We start from the raw sequence: 24,215 nt of genomic DNA, 5'->3' as shown, positions 1-24,215 counted from the left end.
TAAATCAAGCTTCATACTAGAAGTACTGGGCAGAGGCGCACCATACATTTAAACCACATGACTTTCTCAAAGTATCCTGGGAACTGTCGTTTGTTAAGGGTGCTGGGGATCATAGCTCTGTGAGGGGAAAACTGCAGTTCCCAGGACTCTTTTGGCAGGTGAGTCATGTGCATTAAATGTGCATTAGATGTCCTTTAAGCGCTTGGTGTGGATCATCCCACTATTTCTAATTAGATGTAAAAGGGAAGGCTCATCCATAGTCTAAAATGTTCATGGTAAGTTTTGTTTATTATAAAAAAAAAACTTACAATGCTAGTCATATCTGCTGAACAGTGCTCATTTGCCAGCAGTTAATGCCTATAAATAAAGTCCTTCATTACCTCCTCTACTTGCCTTCCAGGCTTGTCAACTCATCCTCCAGCAACAGCAGCAGCAGCAGCAACAACAACAGCAACAACTGTTACAGAGTCAAAGAAAGATTTCCCAAGTAGTACGACAACAGCAAGAACAGCAGGTACAATATTTATAATCAGCAATGTATGCATGAGGTGTACAATAAAGCCTAGAAATATACCAAGAAGATGTTATTAAAGCTTTATTATTGCTTGAAACTAATGCACTATTCAAAATATAATCACTTGTTTGTACTAAGATAAACAAATTCTTCTTTATTTCATTAACTGCAGATTGCCCGTATGGTGAATGCCTTTCAGCCACAACAGAGGCAACCTGGCATGAAACATTCTCCATCCCATCCAGTTGGGCCTAAACATTTAGACAGCATAGTACCTGGTGGTCTGAATGTGAGTCTCTCAGATATACCAACCAAAGGGCAAATTCCTGGATATAGTTCAGGTAAATACTGTAAATAGCTAAAACCCTGTGATCTGTTTTGATTTCTTAAGCGCTAAGAATCTGTACCAAACCCAAATAGTGAATTTGTTGTTTGTGTCCGTTGAATTGCTGAATCAGTCTTGCTACATAGAACTCTAGCTTCTGTTCTTCTCTGCAGAGTGTACTTCAGCGTTATGTTGACTCACTAGCTTTATTTTCAAACAGCCTTGCTTATTGCAGGATATCATGTTACAAAAAGTATTTGTGCAAAAGCATAAGACAGCCTTGTAGTGATGAGCATTTGTATCATCTCAGCCATCTATATGGTTTAAAAACATAATTATAAAGCAATTTAGCTTAAATCAGGGGTGGGGAAATCCTTGGCCCTCAAGTTGTCATTGGTTTTTCACAGGTTTTGGTTCGAGTGGCATGGATTATGGCATGGTAGGAGGGAAAGAAACTGGAACAGAATCTCGCTTTAAACAATGGACTTCTATGATGGATGGATTGCCATCTGTAGCTTCCCAAGATGCCAATATGCACAAAAATGGTGAGAGATTCTAGCTTACGTTATCAAAAATGATTTTACAAGGTATATTTATATTGCCACTTATTGCCTCTAGTGAAACACTAGGACAGCAGCTTCTCCTGTATTGTTGTTTTGCTGTGAGATTGTTGTATTTTAATTGTTCTAAGCCACTGTTAGCAATGCAAATGCCTTTGGAAAGGTAATATATAAATCTGAACAAATCATAATGGGCTTTTTGTTTTGATAACCTTTTTTTAAAAAGGCCTCTAATTTTGTGTATTGTTTTTCTTACATTATATATATGCTATTTTCTTTCTTACTCTAGTGCAGGGGTTGCCAGTGTGATGCCCTTGGGCACCAGTTTGCCCTTCAGTATTTTCTGTAGCACCCATGAAAGGTCTTGCTAAATATCCCCTCCAAATTCCACAATGCATGAGAGACTGTTCACTCAGTTCCTGTTTGCACTGGTGTGTCCTCTCCTATATGCCTCCATGGCAGCCATTTTGTCTTATGCCACACCTCCATAGCAGTCATTTTGTGACTGCCGTCCACAACACTTTCATAAAATTCCAAACATGCCCACTGGCCCTCAAAAGTTGGTGACCCTTGCTCTAGTGGCTTTATTGTTACAGTGAAACTGGTATGAATTGCCATTCTGCTTTTATGTTAGGTTTGAGCCCTGTTTCAGTTGCTACCATGATGTCCTTTTGTCAAAATATTATTTTTCCTCTTCTTTCCAGGGACGATTGTGCCCCCTGGAAAAGTACGAGGGGCATCGCCCTATAACCAATTTGATATAATCCCTGGCGACCCACTGGGCAGCCACACAGGTCCTGCTGGAGATAGTTGGTTACCTGCCAAATCTCCACCAACAAGTAAGATTGGAAGCAAATCCAGCAATGCCAGTTGGCCTCCAGGTAATTTCAGTGCCCTTGAAAACTGTTCATAAATGTTACATCCCAGCTTATAAAACAAAATTTGTTACTTCTATCAATGTGTCACCGCTGTCAATGGCTTTCTATGCACAGCAGACTGGTGCTGTGCTAACATGCATTGTAAGAGGGTTTTTTTTTCAGATTTTGGACCATTTGCCTGTATGAAGTTGTGTAAAACTTGTTTCAGAGGTGTAAACTCCATTTTAAAGAAACCAAACTTCTTTGGTCTGTATAAATGACATGAACTAAGCACTTTTTTATTTTGTATAATTTATTTTTGGGGGAGGTTTAGGGTTAGGATAAAGTTGCTACACTGAACAGTAATCCCCTACTCTTGACCACTGGGAATGTTATACAGTACCAGAATGGGTTACTTCCAGTTTTGCCGCATGCGCAGAAGCGCAAAGCGCTCCGTACTCAGACGCAGCGCTTTGCCCTGCGTCCTTTTTGGCTAGCAGCCGGGGCTCTGGAACGGATCCAGGCCGCAAAACGAGGTACGACTGTACAGCAATTTATTTATTTATGAGACTTCACCAAGCGTTGTCTCTCTCCCATCATCATCATCATCACCATCACCACCACCCTGAATTTTGAAAATAGGTGTGTTTTAAGTCTACTCTTGAATTGGCATCTTTATTGTTTGTGATTTATATTGTAATGGCAATTGGCTACAGACAATAAAAATGTGACTGATTGACTACATACACACATATAGTAGCAATATTAATTTGTATGCTTTTTAATCAGAATGTAGAATAACATTTTAATTACTATTTTTGAAAGGGTAGGAAGGAATGGAAGAGCTAATAAAGGACTAGGAAACACATGTATGCCTTTAGATTCCTCTAATAACATTATCTGCACTCTCAAACTGATCTCCCAAGACCCCAGAACTAGAAACTTGACACCACACATTCTTGGACACCTCATATTTGTTGGAAGAATTTAACAACTTTTAAGTCTTGAATATTTCATTTGAAATACTGTATGATTATTGTTATGTTTCAGAGTTTCAGCCAGGAGTGCCATGGAAAGGTATTCCAAACATTGACCCTGAATCTGATCCTTATGTGACCCCAGGAAGTGTGCTGGGGGGTACAGCCACATCCCCCATTGTAGATACTGATCACCAACTTCTGCGGGACAACACCACAGGTATATTTATTACATAATGCAATTTCTGTATTGGGAAATTGTATTAAGTTGGGGCAGGGATACATTTGCAGGGGAGAATCAGCAAAATTGAGGGTGGTTAATCTCTCTACATAGCCAATTATTTTTCCTTATAACCTCTTCTGCCAGGCCCCTTTCCCCCCCAGCCAGTCTTAGTTGCAGTTTTAGACTTAACTAGAGGGGGGAAATAGGAAAATATCTATCTGGAGGGTAAGCATTGGTGAACCAAGAGAATGAATTAAAACCCTGTTTGCACTTAGCAATTTCCCCCTGGAAATGCCCCTGTCCTGTATTAATGGCAGTAGGCAAATACAAACAACCCTATTCTGCTCTGTATTCTATTCTAGTTTGAAGATGCAGATGTTGCTATGGTTTAATTTATGTTAAGACTAAATACATGGATCTGCAATAGGTTTCTGCCATTCATTGTCATTGCTAGAAATGTCAGTTGTCAAGTAAATTCTTTATTCATCTATAATGTTTTTCTTTACCTTTCCTTATTATGCCATAGGGTCTAATTCTTCCCTCAACACCTCGCTGCCTTCACCTGGTGCCTGGCCCTACAGTGCCTCTGACAATTCCTTCACAAATGTTCATAGCACTTCAGGTATCTGGTTTCCATTCTCAAGGCACCTAGCTCACATTTTATATTGTAGCTGGAAAACATCGAGATATTTAAGCATATATAGTAATGCTTTGTACAATAGATAGTTGCCTGGGTTTTTTCCTCAGTGTAACTTTTTTTAACGTATTAAATAACTCCCTGGTGAAGTTTTTTCAGATCCGTGTACTATATTGTTGCAAAAGCGTGTAACCTGGATCACATGCAAATATACTTCGACAGACTGTTGGCAAAAACTAAAATTATGATGATCTGTGTTATGTGTATTAACTTTCACTAATTGATTGGCTTTTCCTTTCCTCTGTTGTAGCAAAGTTCAGTGATTACAAATCAACATGGTCCCCAGATCCCATAGGACCCAATCCCCCTCATCTCTCCAACAAGTGGAGAAACAATATTTCCTCAAGAAACACTACAGGGCTACCCCGCCCACCTCCTGGTCTGAGTAATCCCAAACCATCCTCTCCCTGGAGCAGCACAGCACCCCGCTCACTCAGGGGGTGGGGGGCACAGGATTCAAGGCTTGCCTCTGGTGAGTAGAATTTCCTAGCATTCTTATTGCTTGGCCCATGAACAAGTTCCACAGCATTACTAGTCTGGATATGATAAGACCTTTAGGTGAGAGAATGTTATAATTGCTCAATGAGAGAAAAGAGAATGTTCTATCTCTCTCTCTTAAAAGGGCTATGGGATGTTTGTCAGAAACTACTGAGGGAGATACAGCTAGACCCTTCCTGTCAGAAGAGGCCCTTGAAAGTTGACAAGGAACATGTACTGAATAATTTGTGGGTGGGGTCTCAAGAAGATGCAGTTCTTCATATTGTCTGTGCAGATCCACAGACTTCATCCTCACAAAGCAGCATTTAGCACTTTCTTGAAGGGGTTTAGATGGAAAGCTAACCCCCCAACCCTCAGTGTGCACACTCAAAAAAGGTCAATGTGGCTCCCATTTTTTTCTGGTCACTGCAGCAAGAGAAACTTTCACTTACCCCTGAGAGAGCATATGAGCTAGACCCTTCTTTTCCTTCACTTCATCTTTTTCACCTTTTTTTCTCTACAGTGGATTTTTTAAAAAAATGAAAAACCTTTGGGCTAATTCTGCAACAGTGCATGCCTCACTCTCAAGCGGGTGCTTGTGGTGCAACTGGCACTTTTTAAGAGGTGTTCAGTTTGTGGCAGCAGACTACCTCCTTAACTTGGTGAGGGACCTGTAATGCATATGGTTCCAGCTGTCTATGTTTCACTAGGCAGACACACAAAATCACTTGTTTCAGGCACAGGGAATGTTGTTGGAGCAGGCTGTCTTTGCTTTCAGTGCCAAGGTCAGAGTCTCCAAAGCAGCATAAGCTTTGTTCCACTTCAGTTCTGCTCATGTTGTTGATGGCAGGGACGGTATCCTTGAACCGATAGGTCACTTGTGCTATGGAGGTCTTCCATAGCTTGCTTACTACACTGTCCTCTGTGGGAACTGAATTGCCCTTTACATTGACCATGGCTGTTAACCTCTCCAGCCTTCACTTCTGCCTCTGGTTCTGGACTGCTCTCTGCCACAGACTCTGTCTTGCTCACTAAGCCCTGTTTCCTCTTCAGCTTCTGACACCTCCTTCCTGTCTGCTCCCTCTGACCACTCATCATCATCCCACCACCAATCCCTGGGCTCTGAGTCTTGGAGACTCCCCAGCTGGTTCCTCCCACCACTCAACATCCAGTCCATGACACCCAAATGTGTTTTTCTTTTCTAAACTTCAGTCCCTTCTTTTAGAGGAAAATACCAAAATCTTCCTCTGAAAAGAGATAAACTGGTACTCAATGCCTTGTGCATTTAGCATTTTTTTAAGCATTTCGCTATCCCCCAGAAGACTGAGGTCTTTGGCCACTTCTGGACCTTCAGGATGTTTCATAAGTCCAAAGACATGCAGGATGGTAACCCTTGTCAAATTCTTTTAAGTGAAAGCAAGCATCTTTCATGTCAGAGCTTGGTCCACATCCACAGATTTGGAAGATGCTTAGCCTTTCAGCCAAACCTTTGCTGTTTGCCTCACTTTGCTCTGAGTGACTGCAGCTTCTCCATAGGATTGCAAAGTTTTAGAGCTATTTAGAACTGTCATCATTGCACACTTCTGTCAGTTAGGGATTTTGATCTTCCCATAGATAGATGACTGCCTACTTATTGCATCCACTCAGACCAAGTTGCTTTTACACTTTGCGTTCACAGCATCGGGCTTCTGTATCAATGTGGCAAAGTTTCCAATACATCACCCCATGTGCTCTTTTTGATTCTGGTAGAAGTTTATGAATCTCCTGTCCTCTGGCTGAGCTTGAAACCTTATTGCATGATTGAGGCACCTCAGCCCCAGGGGTTGAATTCTGCACTCCAGGCCTTTCTGTCTTTCCCTTGGAACTTTCCCCAGGCAGTAACCTTCACTGGTTGCGCTTAACACCCCAAATGTTTTTGCCAGGCTGCAATGTGTCCTTGAACTCTGCTAATGTCACTTGAATTTCTGGAGGGAGGATAGACAGAATTGTGTGAGTGTGTGTAGAAACTAGCATACTGTACAAAAGCTAAAAAATTGCATTTGTTGCTTCATCCACTTTTGCCTCTGGCCTCACCCCCACTGTCATGTGGCCCTTGGAAGATTGCAGAGAAGGAAATGTCCTCCTTTGACTGAAAAAGGTTCTCCACTCCTGCCTTATTTGGGTGGCTGCTGACACGGCAGTTCAACCTAGATTCTGGGGCCAATGGCCTTGAGAACTGTCATCCACCCATCTGAGAATGTGTCCCCTTTAGTGTTGATTTCTGTATGTGTTCCAGCCAGGAGTCAACTCCCAGGCAAAACATCTCATCTTGTCTTCTCAGTTCTGCATTCCTGTCATGATTTGAGCCTCAGCAGCTATAGTTCCACCTGATACTGTAACTGCAAATGTCATTTTGACCTGCTCTCCGTCTCATGTTTCTTTATATAGCTGCCGCAATAGGAAATTGTTGGGAAGGTAGAAGCCATACTCCTTTGAGTGTGCTCTTATCTTTTGAAAGTTCTGAATGTTACTTTGTGCGACTGCAGAATCCATATGTGTAGCTGCACCAGTGACCACTTGAACAACCCTGTCTTTCATGTTAAATGTGGCAAGTGAAATGGTTTCTATAAAGCACAGAATTCATTCTGGTTTTCTGTTTAAGATAAATTTTGAAGTAGGTTCTCATCCAAATGTATCCTGCTTACTGTTTAATCATTTGCAGCCTCTACCTGGAGTGATGGTGGATCTGTTCGTCCCAGCTACTGGCTGGTTCTTCACAATCTCACTCCGCAGGTATTTCTGTCTTCTGCTTCCTTTTTATTACTGAAACAAGACTATTCTGAATTGTTGATTATTTTAAATAAATATTGTATTTATGTACCAACACAAGCTAACTAGTATGACAGTGTGTTTAGGACATGAGAGACCTACTGTAAACCACATTTTCAGCTTTTTTTTATTGGATTGTGAATTAATTGCAGTGCTTGTTTTAGTTAGGTAAGTAAGCAATTTTGTGAATGCAAAACATAGTGTTTTTTTACAAAACTCCCAGTCTTCAGGATGCTAGGCAGAATGGCTAGTTTTCTCTCTTATGTTTTCATAGCGAAACCACAGAATGTTTCCAGCACTGCAGCCAAAAACAAAGGCCTGTAAGGTTCCTTCAGCTTTTGTTTGTGTCTGCTGAGACACCATGCTTTCTCAGTACAGTCATACCTTGTGTTGCATTAGGTTCATGTTGCGTCTTTTCAGTTTGCGAACGTGGCAAACCCAGAAGCGTATACTTTCAGGTTTTGCCCCGTGCGCGTGCACAGAAGCATTCTGCACACTTAGCACATGTGCAGAAGTGGCGCTCTAGTTACAGACTTTTCAGGGTGCGAACGGCACCCCGGACCAGATCAAGTCCGTAACTAGAGGTACCACTGTATTTTGAGCTTAGTTTATTTCTCTTGTGGCATTTACAGTAATTGCCTGATATTTTTGGTTTGAATATTAACCATACTATTTCAGATATATTTACAAATATATAAACACCCATAAACCTGCTGTTTGTCTTTGTTCTTCCAATCTGTTCTTCACAAGATTGATGGGTCAACTTTGAGGACCATCTGCATGCAGCATGGTCCACTGCTGACATTCCATCTCAACCTGACCCAAGGCACCGCCCTTATCCGATACAGCACCAAGCAGGAGGCAGCCAAGGCCCAGACTGCACTGCACATGTGAGTTACACCAACAACCTTTCATGACCATTTGCAACCTCATTTTGTCGGTAGATGGAAGTCTTGTGTGCAAGAGGTAGCCCAGTAATGTGTTTTGTTTGCCTAGTGCCCAGATTTGAAATGGCATTAAACAGTTTTTTCCGCCAGGGGCTCCTGGAGGGGCAGCATATACACTGGGATGGCTCCTCCCATCTGGCTGGACAGGCAGGGTCAATTAAGGATCCTTGGCTGGGGGAGGCGCCATCCCCACTTTTGCCAGACCTGCCTTGCCTCTCAAGTTGGTCAGACAGGTCTCTAGTGCTGCAAGACTCCTGACCCAGCACATTTTTTCATTCTCATTTATTTTCTTTTAGCTTGCATTTTTCCATTTCTTATTTAATTTCTTTTTCCTTGTAATTTTCTTTCTTTTAATGCCCTTCCCGCCTCTCCTTTTGCCTCCCTGACCAAGGAGGCAGACTTGGCCAGCTCTGAGGAAGAGCTCTGTATTTTTCACGAGGAGGCTCTCCCCCAGAGCCCACAGGAAGGCACCCAGGCAGCTTCTGCTGCCCCAAAGAGCTCAAATGCTCTACACAGTGAAATAGATGCTGGACAACTGATTTGCGCAGTAGTGCAACAGCAACAGTTCCCTGTCTCACAGTTTACTTGTGCGGCAGCAAAAGGAGCTTGTGTGTGCCATTTCTGGCTGGCACTGGAGTTTCTCCTTTAGTCTTCACCTTTCCCTGGACAGGGGAGCCCAGGGGAGAAGCACGGACACCAGGTATGCTAGACTAGATGGTCCGTTCTCTAATCCAACAGGGCTCTTACGCAGTATCTAGAAGGTACAGGCATATTCTGTTATCTGGCTGAACTGTTCTCACCTCCAGGCAAAGTCCATTTTGTGGCCTTCCACTAGTTTGGCAAACTGAAAAAGCAAACAAAAATATTTCAGGTAATGGTGTGCCTCTTTTTAAAAGCTAAATTAGTATTCTCTCTAAAAGCTTTTGAAATCTTTCTGTTAACTTAAAATATTTTAATAAGGATCTCAAAAGGATGTTCAATTAGTACAGTATTCTCATTACTGTATCCAATTACATTTCAGTTTGGTTAACTATTTGAGTGAGAATAGAGAAGAGATTAGATAAGTCAAAGCTTTGATTATGACCTGATTGAGGCATGGCAAAGCATAGTTTGTTGTTACTTACTTGAACTACAGCAAGCCTCAGATTTATATGCTCCCTCTGCTCTTCCTTCTCTCTACTTTGAATGGGAAGGGGCAAGGGAAATTTAAAGCTCTGTCACTTTTTGAAAAAACTGCAGCTTCCATTTTCATCTGAATACAGGAAATTGGTTTATTTAACCGTAGTTAATTAATTAATAAACTAGTATATCAAAGCACCATTTGATCCTGGTTTGATAAAATCAAATCTTGGTTTCCCATATGTAAATAAAAAGGGAAGCATCTGGAAGAGGCATGGTTGTAGTTTAGTTCAGTTACCCCAGGTGGATGAGATCTGGCTATACACCTCTGAAGTTTCACGTTTGCACTTCATCTATTCTGGGCAGACATGTTCTTTACTAGCTTTTCCTTGTCTTCTGTGCTCTTTTGCCCTGTGCTCATGAGTTTCAGCTTCATTTGTTTCTTCTCCCCTCACTCTGGGGAAGAGGGCTGTCTGCTGGGGTAGGGGCCACCACTAGCAGCTGGATGGTAACAGCTCAACAGGATGCTTGCGCTGCCTCTCCCCTCAGGGAGTTTTGAAGGATTATGTGAGAAGCATGAAATTTATGATTCTTGCCTGTAAGTGGCTTTCTTAACCAAAAATTGTGGATGGTATATCTATGCTTGTATTCATCCTGAAAGAAGAAATATTTTTGGTGCATGTTTCATGACAGCATTTACATTTGCAGTTTTTTTGTACACGAAGAACATGCAAATTTTGTTGCTGCCATAAGTTTGTGGGCTCTTGGGGAAAGCAGTGGACTTGCACATTTGTGAGGTGACCATGACGCTGCTTGCAGTGGGCTACAAACTGGGTCTTAACTTGCCTTGCAAAAGTACGCTAATATTTGGACAAATGTTAGGGCCCCAGTATGAATATTTGCGATTCTTACCACTATTCTCAGAAATCTCGTTTGTATATCAGCTTCCAAATTTGGAAAAACTTTTGCAAAAATATGCATACATGCTTAAACCTTTTTTTTTTTTTTCTTTTAAAGTAAAAGAAAACAATATTAATTCTGGAAAACAAATGTAGTATGGATGAGGGCACTATATAAATATTGTTCTGCTGCTCATACTAATTTTCTTTGTTGAACTATATATTCTTTGCAATGTTAAACTGTGGATTTGGCTCATGTTTCTGGGATATATTTTCCTGTTAACTTTTGTTTCTGTTCATTCTACCCTATTTTTTTAGGTGTGTTTTGGGAAACACTACCATCTTGGCTGAGTTTGCCACAGACGAGGAGGTTAGTCGCTTTCTGGCACAAGCTCAGCCTTCTACACCTGCAGCAACACCCAGCACACCTGCAGCAGGCTGGCAGTCTCTAGAGACAGGACAGAATCAGACAGATCCAGTGGGACCTGCTTTGAATCTTTTTGGTGGGTCAACAGGGCTTGGGCAGTGGAGCAGCGGTGGTGGCAGCAGCAGTGGGGGTGACCTTGCTGGTGCTTCATTATGGGCCTCCCCGAATTACTCTTCAAGCTTGTGGGGGGTTCAGAGTGTAGAAGATCCCCACAGGATGGGAAGCCCTGCTCCCTTACTACCTGGAGACCTTCTAGGCGGAGGGTCGGATTCAATCTGAACTTAAAACTTTCAACTCTGACCTCGTGACCTTTTTTGGAACAGCAGCAGCACTAACTTGACCTTTTCTTTTTTTTCAACTTGCAATAAATACATTTTAAAAGGAAAAAAGAAAATGGAGAGAGAAAAAAAGGTGGGTCATTGACAGGACTGTCTGAGCACATAGTTGCCTCCCTTATAACTTCAGTTTTTTCGTTTGGAATATGAATCCAAAAAGAGAACATATCACTCTTGAAATACTTGAATCATGAACGCCAACTTAGAAAGACAATGTGAAGCAAGTACACATACCATTCAAATCTAAACACAAAAATTTAAAAAAATTAGTTTCTAGTTTTTCACTTTTTCATGTTATACGGAAGTTGTTGCTACGAAACATATATACTGAAAAATAGCTTTTTAACTTTGTTTGCACTGGGTGTGTTTCCGTCCTTAGGTCTACTATGTCGGGAAGGGGCAGGGTTCAAAAGAATTGGGGGTGGGGTGGGAGGGGAAGACTTGACGGAGCCTCACTTTAAAAAACAAAAAAAGGAAAAAAAACACTTTGTGATTGGCTGGTTGATATATACCAGTATGTTCTGGCACATGTAACTGCCCCGTGTGTGTGTGTGTTTCTGTGAGAGCGTGTATGTGAGCATGATTGTGTGCGTGTGTGCGCATTTTTGTCTTGGAAAGCTGCATTGCTGTTGGTCAGCAACCTACCTGGCTAGACTCTTAAACTGAATAATGATGGTGCCTGTGACTGGTGCAAAATCAAATTGACCTGTGTTAAAATCTGTCGGTGGTATTTTTATTTTAGCAGGGTATTCAGCGCAGTACAGATCTTGTTCTGACCCTGTCATAGAGCAAAACACTGCCATATCCTAAGGATTTGGTGAGGGGGTGCCCGTGTGGGAGTTCAGGGTTTTGAGGGTGGGGAGGGGGGTGATCTGTTTTGCCTAGAAGTGTATTTGTGTCTCTAATGAGACTTTTTGAGTGAACCCAAGCTTACTTTTTATGACAAGGCCTTTCACCTTTTGGGGGACACCAGGGGGTAATGGGCATCACATTTCTTTGTGACAAAGACCTATGTAATAGTTGAAGCTTCTGCAGTCCTTAAGAACCAAATCCTGTAGCTATTCCTCAAGTCTGCATACTAAGGTTCTTATCCTTTCATGGAAAATCCACCATAATTCAGGCCTAACTGTATTTTCTTAAGTGGTCTGCTGTTTGTGACAAAACTAAAATGTCAGTAGTTTGCTGGCCTATCTTGTATTGTGAAAGCACATGCAGCAACTTTTGTTCTCCTTTCTCCATAGTGAGCGTTACCTGTGCCAGGCCTAGGTGTATTACAGCACCAGACCATCACTGACAGAAACGTTTACTTACGAATGTTCTTAAACCAGTGTGTACTTTGAGCATTTTTTCTCTGTGTATTTCCTGTGTATGTCTTGCTTAGGCTTTGCTTAGGCAGGCATATAACTAGCAAAGACTTCTTTTGTTTATAAAGTATTGCACCTTTATTATTTTTACTTTTCCCTGTACTGTTGCTTTTTATTGTCGGTATTTAAAGAAAGGTTGTATGTTGTTGATGTTGTTGTTGATGATGTTGTTGTTGTTTTATTTTTTTAAACAACAGTGTAGTAGTACTCTGGGCAGGATAGGGGAGACCTATACTTAATTCAGAAGATAGCCAGTGTGTGCACTGGGACAGAATTGCTTGTTGTGAAGAAAGCCGTAGCAAACATTGCCTTTACGCAAAGCAATTTTGAAGATGGGCAGACAGGATAAGAACAGGGAGAAGGAGGCATTATTCTTTGAAGTGTTAGAACTTAGCTCTGGATTTTTGCTAGCTCTGCATTATACTGAATAACAAAAGTGCTGCAATATTCTGTACCAGCAAATACCTACATAACTCCGGTACTTGGAAGTAGCAGATCATAATGTACAGGATCACAACAGAAGATTCTTTCTCCTTCAGCAGTTTCATTTTTTTTAAAAAAAATCAGTGGTGTCTGCTATATAAGTATTGATAGCAAAATTAAAGCAAAAAATTCCTCACATTTATGTAGAAAGGGAGGAGTTGTGAATTCTGTACATGAACTCGGTTTCACAGGAAGACTAAATAAGGGGATTACTGCATTTACATCTGCCTGTTATTTTGCTGTGAAGTTGAGTGGTAAACATAGACAGGTGTTGCGTATTTAACCTTCAGAATCTGCAGCATATGTGGATCTTTTAAGTGTTTCCCTATTTCTCCTTTTGTCATTGTATCTTGTAAGTTGAAGCAAAATGTTCCCCCCCATTCCTGCCAGTTAAGTTTCCCTTGCAGCCCCTACACATGCCTGCTCCTAAAACAGCTGTATTTGTCTCTGGGGCCTCAGTGTTGAAAGCATGCAGGACAAACTATAATAAAAAAAAGCTCTGAGCTGGGAGGACATCGGAATACTGCACCTCATGGCCTAGAAAGCAGCTATGTGCTCCAATATGTGACTTGACACACAAGCAGGTTCACTACTGTGTTATCACTCTCTCCCAACCTGCCCTACGGTCCCTTTGCCTGCACTTTGGATTTGTTGATTTCATTACGATACTACGGTGAAAGCCGGGTGCTAGAGCCCCTCTTGTTTACAAGACATAATGAGGGATATGACATATTTAAAAAATGAAAAGCTAAAATGTTCTTCCATCACAAGCTTAAAGGGAAAAAATTAAAAACTTTTTAAAAAAAGACCAAAAAGTGCGTGTGCATATATAAATATATATATATATATAAGATGAAGACTAACTCTGGGAGCATTTAACAGTGTTTTTGTGTTTTAACATTTATTTTCCTGCTTTAAATTTGCAAGCATTCTCAGGAATTCTAGGGTAGGAAGCCAGTTTTCGAAGATGGTTTATTTAACCTTTACCTTATCCTAGATAGATGGTTGTTTCTTTCGTAAACTTTTACAAGTTCCTGAATCTTCAAAAAGTTTAAAAGTTTTTTTCTTTACAAAAAGCAAAAAATTTGAAAAACAAAATCTAACTAATACAAACTCCAATTGTCAGAACTGGGGATCAAAAAAAATTTAAAGTACAAATTGATTACAAAAGAATTCTCAGTAGCAGCAACACAAATTCATTGTATTCTTAAAAGTCCAAGTTGTGAAAAGATTTATACTTTTAGAGCTTAGTCTCAAGTGGAAGTGCGTGTGCAGATGAGTGGGGGAGAGGATTGCATATGAATGAAAGTATGATCATCTAGTTGTTTCACAGTGAACATAAAATCTTCCTCCAAGCACCTTTTTAAAATAAAAAGTTAAAAAAGAGTAAAAAAATGCATTTTGATTTGACTAAATCAGTCAACCACAGTTAAGAAGAATTGCTGGGAGTACAGGATGGTGCTTCTTGAAACCACTTTTAGATTGACAGTGCTTCAGAGAAGCAAAATCTTTATTGTGACCCAGTAATGGAGCTGTTTTAACTTTTACTAATTTTAAAACAGAAAATAGGGAAAGAGGAATGTGGGAGAAATCAGTGAAGTGTACCTGGGGAAAATGGCTTGGTGTATTTTAATCATTTTGAAGATTTTTTTTGTTTGCTTTTTCCATTTATCAACCAGAGATGTGTAAATGAGAAATTTTGGGAAGTGGGTTGGAGGTGAGATATATTAACTGCTGCTGCCAGCTACTGGGACTCCCATTCTTAAGAACCAGTTTACTGCAGCTTTTTCCTGGGATGGATAGCTCAGAGCTTCCAGCACAAAGAGAGAAGGACTTAATGTGCTTGAAGCATTTTTGTTAGAATGAAAATAACAAGCCGCTTTAGTGCCTTTGTAATACATCCTTGCATCCTACAAAAGACATATGCAGTCTAGTCACTCCAAGGAAACAAATGAACCCATTTTTCTAAAACAAAAAGCATTTCTCTTGAGCATGCTGAATAGAAGCCTCAAAGGCCTGCCGTGCAAAGAGTTACATATAAAATAACATACATGTAAACATTTTTCTTTGAAATCTAAGGGCAATTTTCATGCATTACTACTTTCTTGTTTTGAACTATTCAAATAGAAGTGTGAAGTAATGCCTGGTTTTCTGTGACATCGGTTGTGTGTTCTTTAATTGTGTGTTGCATTGTTTCCCAAATTGCACCTTGAAAAAAAATGCATCAACTGATTCCTAGTGTGATAGGCCAGTGAGAGGAGCCCCCTTTTGTTTTTTTAAAAGAAGTTATTTATCTGAACGCTTTATCAGAGGCTTTGACTTATTTCCCCCTATATATTTTTTTAAGTGGAAAATTACAAAAGCCTGTTACTTGGCTGACAACTGCTGAAGAAGGTAGAAAGGTAAATGTGTAACTCTGTCATATTTAAAGCATCCTTTACCTCTCAACATTTCAACCTATGCATATTGAAGTTTGTCATATTTTTGAAGAAGTGAACTAAAATATCAATCTTGGCAACCTTCCATCCCTGATGAATACCTGGAATGTTTAATCAGCCCTTTGGACCATAGCAATACAGGTTTCCAAACACCTTTTCTGTTTTGAATCTGCTATGTTCTCTGGCCAGTGAGGATGATACTTTTGGGAACTAAGCACTAAACTATACTTGAGAAAATGTTTTCTGCAGCTGTTTTGTGGGTGGTGTTACTATATTTTCATGTATGTTCTACACACACACACAAAAAGGCCAGAGGTCTCATGGGGTGTTGGAGACCTCTTCAGATTGCCAGAGCACCCTGCGCAGCTTGAAGCCACGTGTCAAATTTTTCGTTTTATAAAGTTGCTCCCTTCATGAAAAGGAGAAACAGTCCATATCAATGTTTTGTCCTCCTTTTTAGTTGTATATTTTAAATGCACATGCCCAACTTAAAAAATAGCCCTATTTTGGATCTATTCACTCTTTTAATATATGGCCTATATGAACCTACTGCCAGAACCAGCATCTAATTGGATGGGTCTTGCAATAACACCTTTCCTATAATAGTACTATTCCCAGAAAGCTGCTTATTATGACATGCCGAACCATTCTGGGAAGGTTGCAGTCTTTTCCAGTGCACCCGTATAAAGTGGGTAGAGTGAGCTTTTCCTTCACTCTTGGGTTCCCTTTGTAAAGGAATATGTTAAAAGCATGTTTTCCCTCTGCCACTTAGCCAAAGCAAAACTCTTCACCTTATCTTTGAAAATTTTAAAAATAAATTAGTGAATATAAACAGACAGACATTTCCTGATTGATTTTCAGTGCAGGCATTTGAACTGGCAAGTGTAACAAGTATTAACACCTCTTTCTATTCTGTCCTCCACTGCCGTGGCAAATGTTACCCGATCTTCACTGTCATCCAAATAGTAGTGTTCAAATCACTCACCTTTATTTTTTTATAGTATTAGCTAACTGAGATACTCTGTCCTCCCCTGAGAAGGTTCTGTTTAGTTTAGCTGTATTGTTCCTTCATTATAAATATGCAACAGCAAAAACACTCTGCATATAATACAAATGCTACCCAAAATGCAGTTAAAATGATGCATTCTGAAATGAATACATGCTTTCCGAGGCATGCATTGATTGGAGGGATACTGACTGAAGGAAGATGGATAAAATCTATATTACTGGTTTCCCTAATTTTCCACAAAGCTACAGCTGTTCATTTGAATGCTGATTAGTCTCCATGTTATGATATGCTAATGATATTGGGAGCATTATGTAGATGGATGATTTGGTAGTAACAGTTACACCTGTTGAATACAAGGCTTAATCAGCAAAGATGTAATCTTGTTTATTCTTTATTCCAATAATATTTTGCAGATTTTCCTATGTAGCAATCCCTCTCAAAGGTTTAAAACTTTGCTGATTTTTAAAAAAAGTATATATTGACTCTGATCCATACAATTTGGTCATACAGTTTTGATCTGTTACGAATTAGTAAATTTCTAAGAAAATTCTGTAGTGCTCTTAAGGATGGGTGAAAGGAGTAAAACAAACAAATTTTGTGCTGGAGATAGCTTTTATCCTCCTTCAGAACATTGCTAAAATGTATACAAACAGTCGCCAAATTAAAAGGATTATTCCCCTCTTATGCTACAATAGGGAACAAAATTCTAACCTGATCTTCTGACTGTCAGGCCTCATCAGATGCTAGCAGTTGTCAGACCAACCTAAGTGCCCTTTAACTGTTCTCCATGGCCATGTCAGATACAGATAAGCAGTTTCACATGGCTGAGAGGATATTTAACAGGCACCATAGACGTTACCAAATGTGTGATATGGAACAGTGTCAACATACCTGCTTCTTAAGTTTGTGCAGTATGGCATATATTTACAAATTTCTCAGAGACATGGGCCATAGAAGGATCAAAAGAATCAACCTCAACTAAGAGCCAGTTTCTTCATGTACTTGGCAGTGGTGATAGCTAGAGTTATATATACCCTTGTCTTTTTTTAAAATGCATTTTTTTTTTTAGCCATAGAGTTTGAATGTGTTTTTACTTGAGCCTGACAACCATCCATTTTAACACAAATCCAGGTTATTGAAGTTAAAGCATTGTGCCAGGCAGCCTGTGGGTATATTTTGACATATGATTAGCTGTCCATGGAGCAAAATAAAATAAGAATATGGAGAAATGTTCCATGGGTAAACAACACAGTTGGACAGTGTCGAGCAAGAAGTGGTGGGTTTTTTTTAAGCGCTTAGTGCCTCATCTTAGGTAATAGTATGCCAGTTAATGCATTCAAAGAACTACAGTTCCTCATTTCTTACCATGTTTTAATCAGAGAAAATAAATGCATATTGTCTTTCTGTATTAGAAAATGCAGCGGTTAATTGAGTCCTCCTTATAAAGATTGCTTTGCTTGCTGGATAATAATTTTTGTGGCATGGTTGTGAATATCAAGTGCTTTTCTTCTCCTTCCTTATCCCAGCCAGACTGGCTCACCCTCCTTTTATATTAAGTGCTGAGTGCTTTGAAGTTTGGGTGGGAAGGGGCAGGGCATAAAGGAAACAAAGGGAGCCAAGTTAGAGCAGCCTTACTTTAGGGAGTAGCCTTACAACAGAGCTTTATAGTGAGGGTGTGCTGTATTCCAAATTGTGTAAGCCAAAAATGAAAAAAAAAATCATTTATGCAAAAAGAGGCGTTAACTTCTTAACATAATATGTACCTTCTGAAGGTAGAATAGGGTCTCATGAAGTGATACATTGTGATGCTTCTTGCTGGGTCAGTAGGTATGGGATTTGGGATATAAGCGCTTAACATTCCCTTGTGGGTTTTTTTAGGGTTGTGTTTTGTTTTTAGTTTTGAACAAGCAGTAAGTTAAATGTGGTATCTCTGAATGTGCCTTTGTGAGTATGTGACTGTCAGTCCGAGAAGACTACTTGGGCTTGACAGGGGGGAGATGATAGTCAGTTTATTCTCTCTAAAGGTCAAATGCAAAGATTCCAGCCTGCTGGTACCTTTTGACATACAGTGTCTTTTGGGGCTGGTCTCTAAGCTGCGCAGTATGCAGTTGTGTGTGGCAGATGCATCCAGGTGTGGATGGGTTGTAATTCACATGTTGACATTTTTAGGCTAGTGCTCCGTTGCTGGTTGAATTCGTATATGTATTATGTACCTATTACATTTGTGTATGTGGCTTGCTTTAACTTTTTTTTTTTTTAAGCACTGGAAAATGAAACGCAGTGATGTTTGAGACACATTTATGCATGTAGAGAAGAAGGTATTTTGTAGCTTCTACCATTCTTGGGTGTAGGCACACTTTTGCCCTCTATCAGTGTCCTGATAATAGAAAGAAAAAAATCTACCCTATAACTTCTAGCACACTTATTGTTGCCATTTAAATGAACAGGGTATTACACAAGAAAATAAGATGTTTTTGAAATGGTGAGGAAGAAGTGTTGTTTTTTAATCAAAAAGTAATTCTTTGTTTCTTTGAAGCTGTTTGTAGCTAAACATGGGAATCTGCAGTGTCTACTTTCATTTGTTTTTTTCATATATATTCCACCTCTTCTTCTCCCCACCTCAAATGCAAGGTGTACAAAATCAAGAGCTGCTGTAGCACCTCTCAGCAACCTTCCCAAATGAAAGCTCTAGCAGGCTCTCTTCATCTCCATTCAGGAAGACAAAGGGAGGAGAGATGCTGCAGCTTTCTTGCTTCGCTCTCATTCCTCTCTAATGGCCTTGAAATGTATTATTATGCAAATGTGAATTTTGATACTGAACTTTAAGAAGCGGTTGTTTCTTTTTCAAACAAAAAAAAGGTCCCATATGTGGTCAGCATTGCTTCTTTTTCTTGTAAGTGAATTGTAAACTATGCATTCAGCAAGAGATGGTTTGGGGGAGGAAAAGAGAGTCCTGCGAAACTGTTGAAAATGTTTCTGTGTCCATTGAATTCCAACACTGATGTAGGAGGAAAGAGGTTCATGTCATGGGAGGACTTAATGGAACCCATCTCTTCAGAGAAGTTGACTTATTTGATTGCCAGGCAGATTTGTTTTTGGAGGGAATTAAAATCAACTTCAGAAATGAAGTCATGTCTGCCTGTTTCACAGGACTGTGCTTTCTTGCCATGCAGTGTTAGACCAGAATCAGCAGCATGACACAAAACAGCCCAAGGAGAGAATTTATCTACATAGCACCTCCTCCATTTGTTCAACCTCAGGAAATGGCACCTCATGCACTGTCTTTAAGGATTTACTCTACAACTTGTTCTCCTTTACAACTGCCCTTGTTCCTCAGGAGAATTACAATGTGGCTTTTCCTTGCATGCCTTTCCAAAACTCTGTCCTAAAAGTTTCTACCAATTCCCATCGCAGATGAAACATAAAATAGCAATGCCAGCTTGGAACTGCTGTAGAATATATACTGCACTGGCATTAGTCAATTCCTTGTCTTCTAATGTTCATCAGAACTGTTCAAGGAAGACGGCATGCTAGTCACCATCTGTGACTTCTTTGAGCTAATACTACCACTATTAAAATGGAGGCGAGTGATAGAGACTAGAAGAGGAAATTTATATGGATGCTTTTGCTGGCAAGAAGCTGCTTTGAAAGGAGAAAGATTTCACTTGCTTACGTTCCGAATGTAGAGGCTGCTTCCCATGTTAATGGAGGTGTGTTTCCTTTACAAGTCTCCCTTGGGTGTTGTGAACTGTGGTATCTGCCTCATTTCACCTTGGCATCATCATAGCCAAGAAATTCTCCTACCTATAATTCAGTGTTTTTTTCTCACACAGCAATTTTTTGTTGGTGTTCACAGTACTGTAATGAATAATAAATAGCCTTGACCGCTCATTCTCACATGCATACTTGCCTTGCAGATGTGATCTTATCAGGATTCTTATCTGGTAGATTGCCTTTTTTTGTTGTTGTTTGTTGAAGGGGAAAAGTTTCCAGCTCTTTGTCTCAAAATACCTCGTGGTGCATATTTACCTTTAGCGTTACTGGCCTTGTATATTCTCTTTCATACTTAGTGAGATGATACTGTTCCTACATTTGTCCTAGTGGTTTGAAGACTGGATCATGAGGCTGAAACTCCTGAGTTCTAATCCTGGCCTTTACTCTTCCCTCTTTTTGCCTTAGGCAAGAGTCATTTAACCTTTGCCTCAGTTTCCCCATCTGTAAAATGGGGATAATAATACTTACCTACCTCACAGGGGTTTTGTGAGGATTGACTACAGGTTTTTGTGAAGTGCTTCAAAGAAAAAGTACTTTTTATAAGTATTATTATATGGAGGTGTAACTAGCAGGCTACCTCCTTTCCCAGTCTTAGACGTACATCTCAGGGATGTGCAAAGAGGAAATAGGAGAGGAAACAGTGTATTTTATTTTTTACTTGTTAAGCCATCAAATACTTTAAACTACTTTTAACAAGAAGGAAGGAGCTAAAGAGCTAAACTATTCACAAATCTCCCTCGAGTTCCACATATAGCATACAGAAAAGCCAGTCTTTTAACAGACACATTTTAAAAATAAAGTACACTTCCTCTTGAATTGGAATATGTAAAGTTTGCCATCTTTTGTATGTCCCCCTTTTAATTAGACATGGACTTTTTTGTTAGATTAACAATGGCAGCACATCTGCTGCATTTGGGAAAGGAGACATTGCTGTGTAGTTTATATGAGTTCTGTAAAATGACAATATTTGTCACGTTGTTGGCTTAAAGATGGGGACACTATCCAAACTTGCTTTCCTGTTTGTGTGTTAAACATATGCTGCCTCATTCCCAATATACACAAGCCATTGTATGCCAATAAAACATGGAAACACAGTAATGTTCATTAATAAGAGCTGCTTGTGAATATGCCTTACAGCCTTCTCAAAATCTTTGGGAGGAAGGGTGGAATAAGAGGTTTGGGGTAAATTCCATAGTTAGGGAGTCTTTGCTGCTTCCTCCCTTTTCTGATCTATTATGGACATCATTCTCTCTTCAATCTTAGACGTGCATCTCAGGGATGTGCATATTGAGCCCAGCATTCGGATCTTGGAAAACCTAAGATTTGGTTCCATTCTATATTTGAAGTCTCCATGTTGGACACTCCCTTAATCTTTTTCATCCTTTACTCCCCAAGGAGCAGCTCTGTCCACAACTGTTAGGTGATTAAAAGTTCTACGGTGATCAAATTCAACATGATGCAGGTGTATTTGTATCTGTATCTGTTTGTTTGTGTGTGTGTGTGTAGATACATGCATACATATATGAATGCTCACTCAAGATTCCACCTTCCACTAGTTGGGGCAAGAAAACTGAAGTGCAGATCACCTAACAAAAACAAACAGCAGCTTTGCTCTGCTAATACATATGCACTGCTTTCTTTAAAACAAACTTTTTATTTTTTTGAGGGAGGGATGAAAAAAGCAGTGGAGTTTAGAACTACTTTAGCATCCACTGGTTAGACAGAGACTTGAAATGCTGCTTTAATTTCAGAGCTCCTCTGGGGCTATGTTTACAAAGAACCGATCAGGAAAATGACCAATTGTGGATATCCAACTTAGTGAATTATGCTTCATTTCTGGTGAGCAAGCCATGTAGTGGAAAATGTCTTAACGGAAAACGAAAGAAGTTTAACTCCACCTAGCCTTATTTGTGAAGTAAACAATATTCTATGTCCAAAACATCTTGATTAGAAAAGGCAGCTTTTCTACTTTGCACATAAATAGGTAATACGAAGGTACAGCTGAAATGCTATTGCCTGAAACACTGTCCCTTCCCCCAAGCAGGCATAATAGTGGATACATGTATTGAGGCTCTTTGCAAAGATACCTATTAGTATTTTTTCCTTATACTTGAAATAACGTACCCATCTCTATTTGTCAGTTGGGCATCCAAGAAGGGTGGAATAGTGGAAAATAGGAAAAGGCACAATATGTCTTCATACTAGAGTTTGTTTGGTTCTCTCCCCTCCCCCATAGTGCTTTTATTTCAGCTTACGTTCTATCCTAGGAATTCACATGGACACAGAAACACAGCACTTTATGTGCTCTTGCATGGCATGCTGCCCTCCCCTTCTCCCTCTCTTCTCTATTTTTATTTTAGTATAGTGGTACTTAAAATCACTGTTTCACTTAAAAAGACAATAAAATGTTTAAACGCTACTAATGTACAAATAAGCTGAAATGTTGCATTTATGTGTATTTTGCCATAGCAGGTACTGTATTTCTCATGCTGGATTTCAAACCAACAAAAGGGTGATGTTTTATTGGAGTGTGACAAGTTGAGAGTAATAAGGAATTAAGTCGTCGTCATTTCATTGAAATTGAGAGATGGTGTAATACATATTACGTTTTCTGAAGGTTTTTGTTTTTTTGCTTTTAAGCAGCTTTTGTTTTTATTTTGTTTTTGTTTTTTAAGATATGATTGTATTATGTGCAACTCAGTTGCTTACATTATAACTACAAAATATTTTTGGGTTCCTGGAAAAAGAAAGACTAATAAATGTGTTTGGCTGCTAAGCATTTAATCCTGTGACTCCTTGTCAATTTATTTTTGTTTGTTGATTTGGTCTATAAAATGCAGTTGTTAACTATAATTTCTTGGCTGTGCATTTTCCTTTCAGGAATTCATACTCACTATTTACACAGTCTTGCAGCAATAAACTATTGATAGTTTATTATTTTTATCTTTAGTATCTCCTCAGTCATGTAAATAATTGTGCACACACATTTTTCCTAGGTTTGGAGGCAGCTATTTTTATTGAGAAATGGCATCTTGGCTTAACACAATAGCACATTGTTATTCTGGTATCAGAGAAATTCAAGGGTTCTAGAATCTGATTGAGCTTTACTGGATACCAAGGAAACCAGACAGATGGACGGTTGTCAAACCTACTTGTCTACTCTCAGATATCTGTGCAGGCTGGGCAAACTACAAGCATTATTTAGCAGGAAGATGTGAATCCCCTTGATATCTTTGTTTGTTATATATTGGAGGAGGAGAGCTCAAATCCATACTGGAATCGAAATGAACTGGGAATTCAGCAACACCCAAAATAACTTACTTTAGCTATGTGAGAGCTCCCAAGGTGGCTAGGAAAGCCCCTTCCCCCCTGTCCATGCCACCCACCCTGAAGATGTTTTTCTTGATGGTACATTATAGTATGTTCAGGGTACCATATGGGTTATCATTTCCCTGGTTCTTCAACACAATACACATTGAACATGACAATGCTTGTTTCTTCTAACACAATTATAAAAGGGTTGCATTTCGAAACACTGCTCAAAGCAAGCTATTATTCACCACTGGGGGAAAGTATGCAAAGCTAGTGTGATGTAGTTGCTAGAGTCCAATATAAACCTGCACTCTGATGTGACACTCATTAGGTACTCCTGAGCAAGTCAGATCTGTGACAGCAAAAATTGTTGCTTTAATCTCCTTGGAGAAACAAAAGGTTACAAATCTTATATGACCTTGTTATGTCAACAACAGATTCATCATAAGTGATGTCAGTTGTCAAGGAATGGCCACATCATGAATAGCACACTTTCATAACCCTGGAAACAAAATTACCTAAGATTCAAAATTATGGATACTGTACTGAACTTGCTGAAACTTGAAAATAACTGGCTTATAAAATCACTGGAATCAAAAGTGCAACAGATTTGCAAAGAGACTGTTACACGATAATTCTTTTCCTGTGTCAAACAAAGGTCTGACTTGTC

General features: G+C 39.7%; 1 protein-coding gene across 22 annotated transcripts in view; it reads left to right on the top strand.

The window, feature by feature from the left end:
- TNRC6B (trinucleotide repeat containing adaptor 6B) overlaps positions 1 to 23,017 on the top strand; it is a 99,824-nt gene extending 76,807 nt beyond the window's left edge. For all 22 annotated transcript variants that reach the window (XM_083400417.1, XM_083400413.1, XM_083400414.1 and 19 more), the window contains 10 exons: positions 401 to 514; positions 687 to 855; positions 1,247 to 1,384; positions 2,104 to 2,280; positions 3,307 to 3,453; positions 3,983 to 4,078; positions 4,404 to 4,625; positions 7,332 to 7,402; positions 8,189 to 8,328; positions 10,722 to 23,017. In XM_083400417.1, coding sequence (XP_083256543.1) covers positions 401 to 514; positions 687 to 855; positions 1,247 to 1,384; positions 2,104 to 2,280; positions 3,307 to 3,453; positions 3,983 to 4,078; positions 4,404 to 4,625; positions 7,332 to 7,402; positions 8,189 to 8,328; positions 10,722 to 11,109 — 1,662 coding nt within the window. In that variant the 3' untranslated portion in view covers positions 11,110 to 23,017. The remainder of the gene's footprint in view (positions 1 to 400; positions 515 to 686; positions 856 to 1,246; positions 1,385 to 2,103; positions 2,281 to 3,306; positions 3,454 to 3,982; positions 4,079 to 4,403; positions 4,626 to 7,331; positions 7,403 to 8,188; positions 8,329 to 10,721) is intronic.
- Positions 23,018 to 24,215: the final 1,198 nt, after the last annotated feature.

Source organism: Podarcis tiliguerta (genome assembly GCF_965153285.1).
Source record: "Podarcis tiliguerta genome assembly, chromosome: 10".
NCBI classification, from domain to species: domain Eukaryota; kingdom Metazoa; phylum Chordata; class Lepidosauria; order Squamata; family Lacertidae; genus Podarcis; species Podarcis tiliguerta.
Note: the sequence above shows the minus strand (reverse complement) of the source record. Positions and strands in the feature narration are given on the sequence as shown.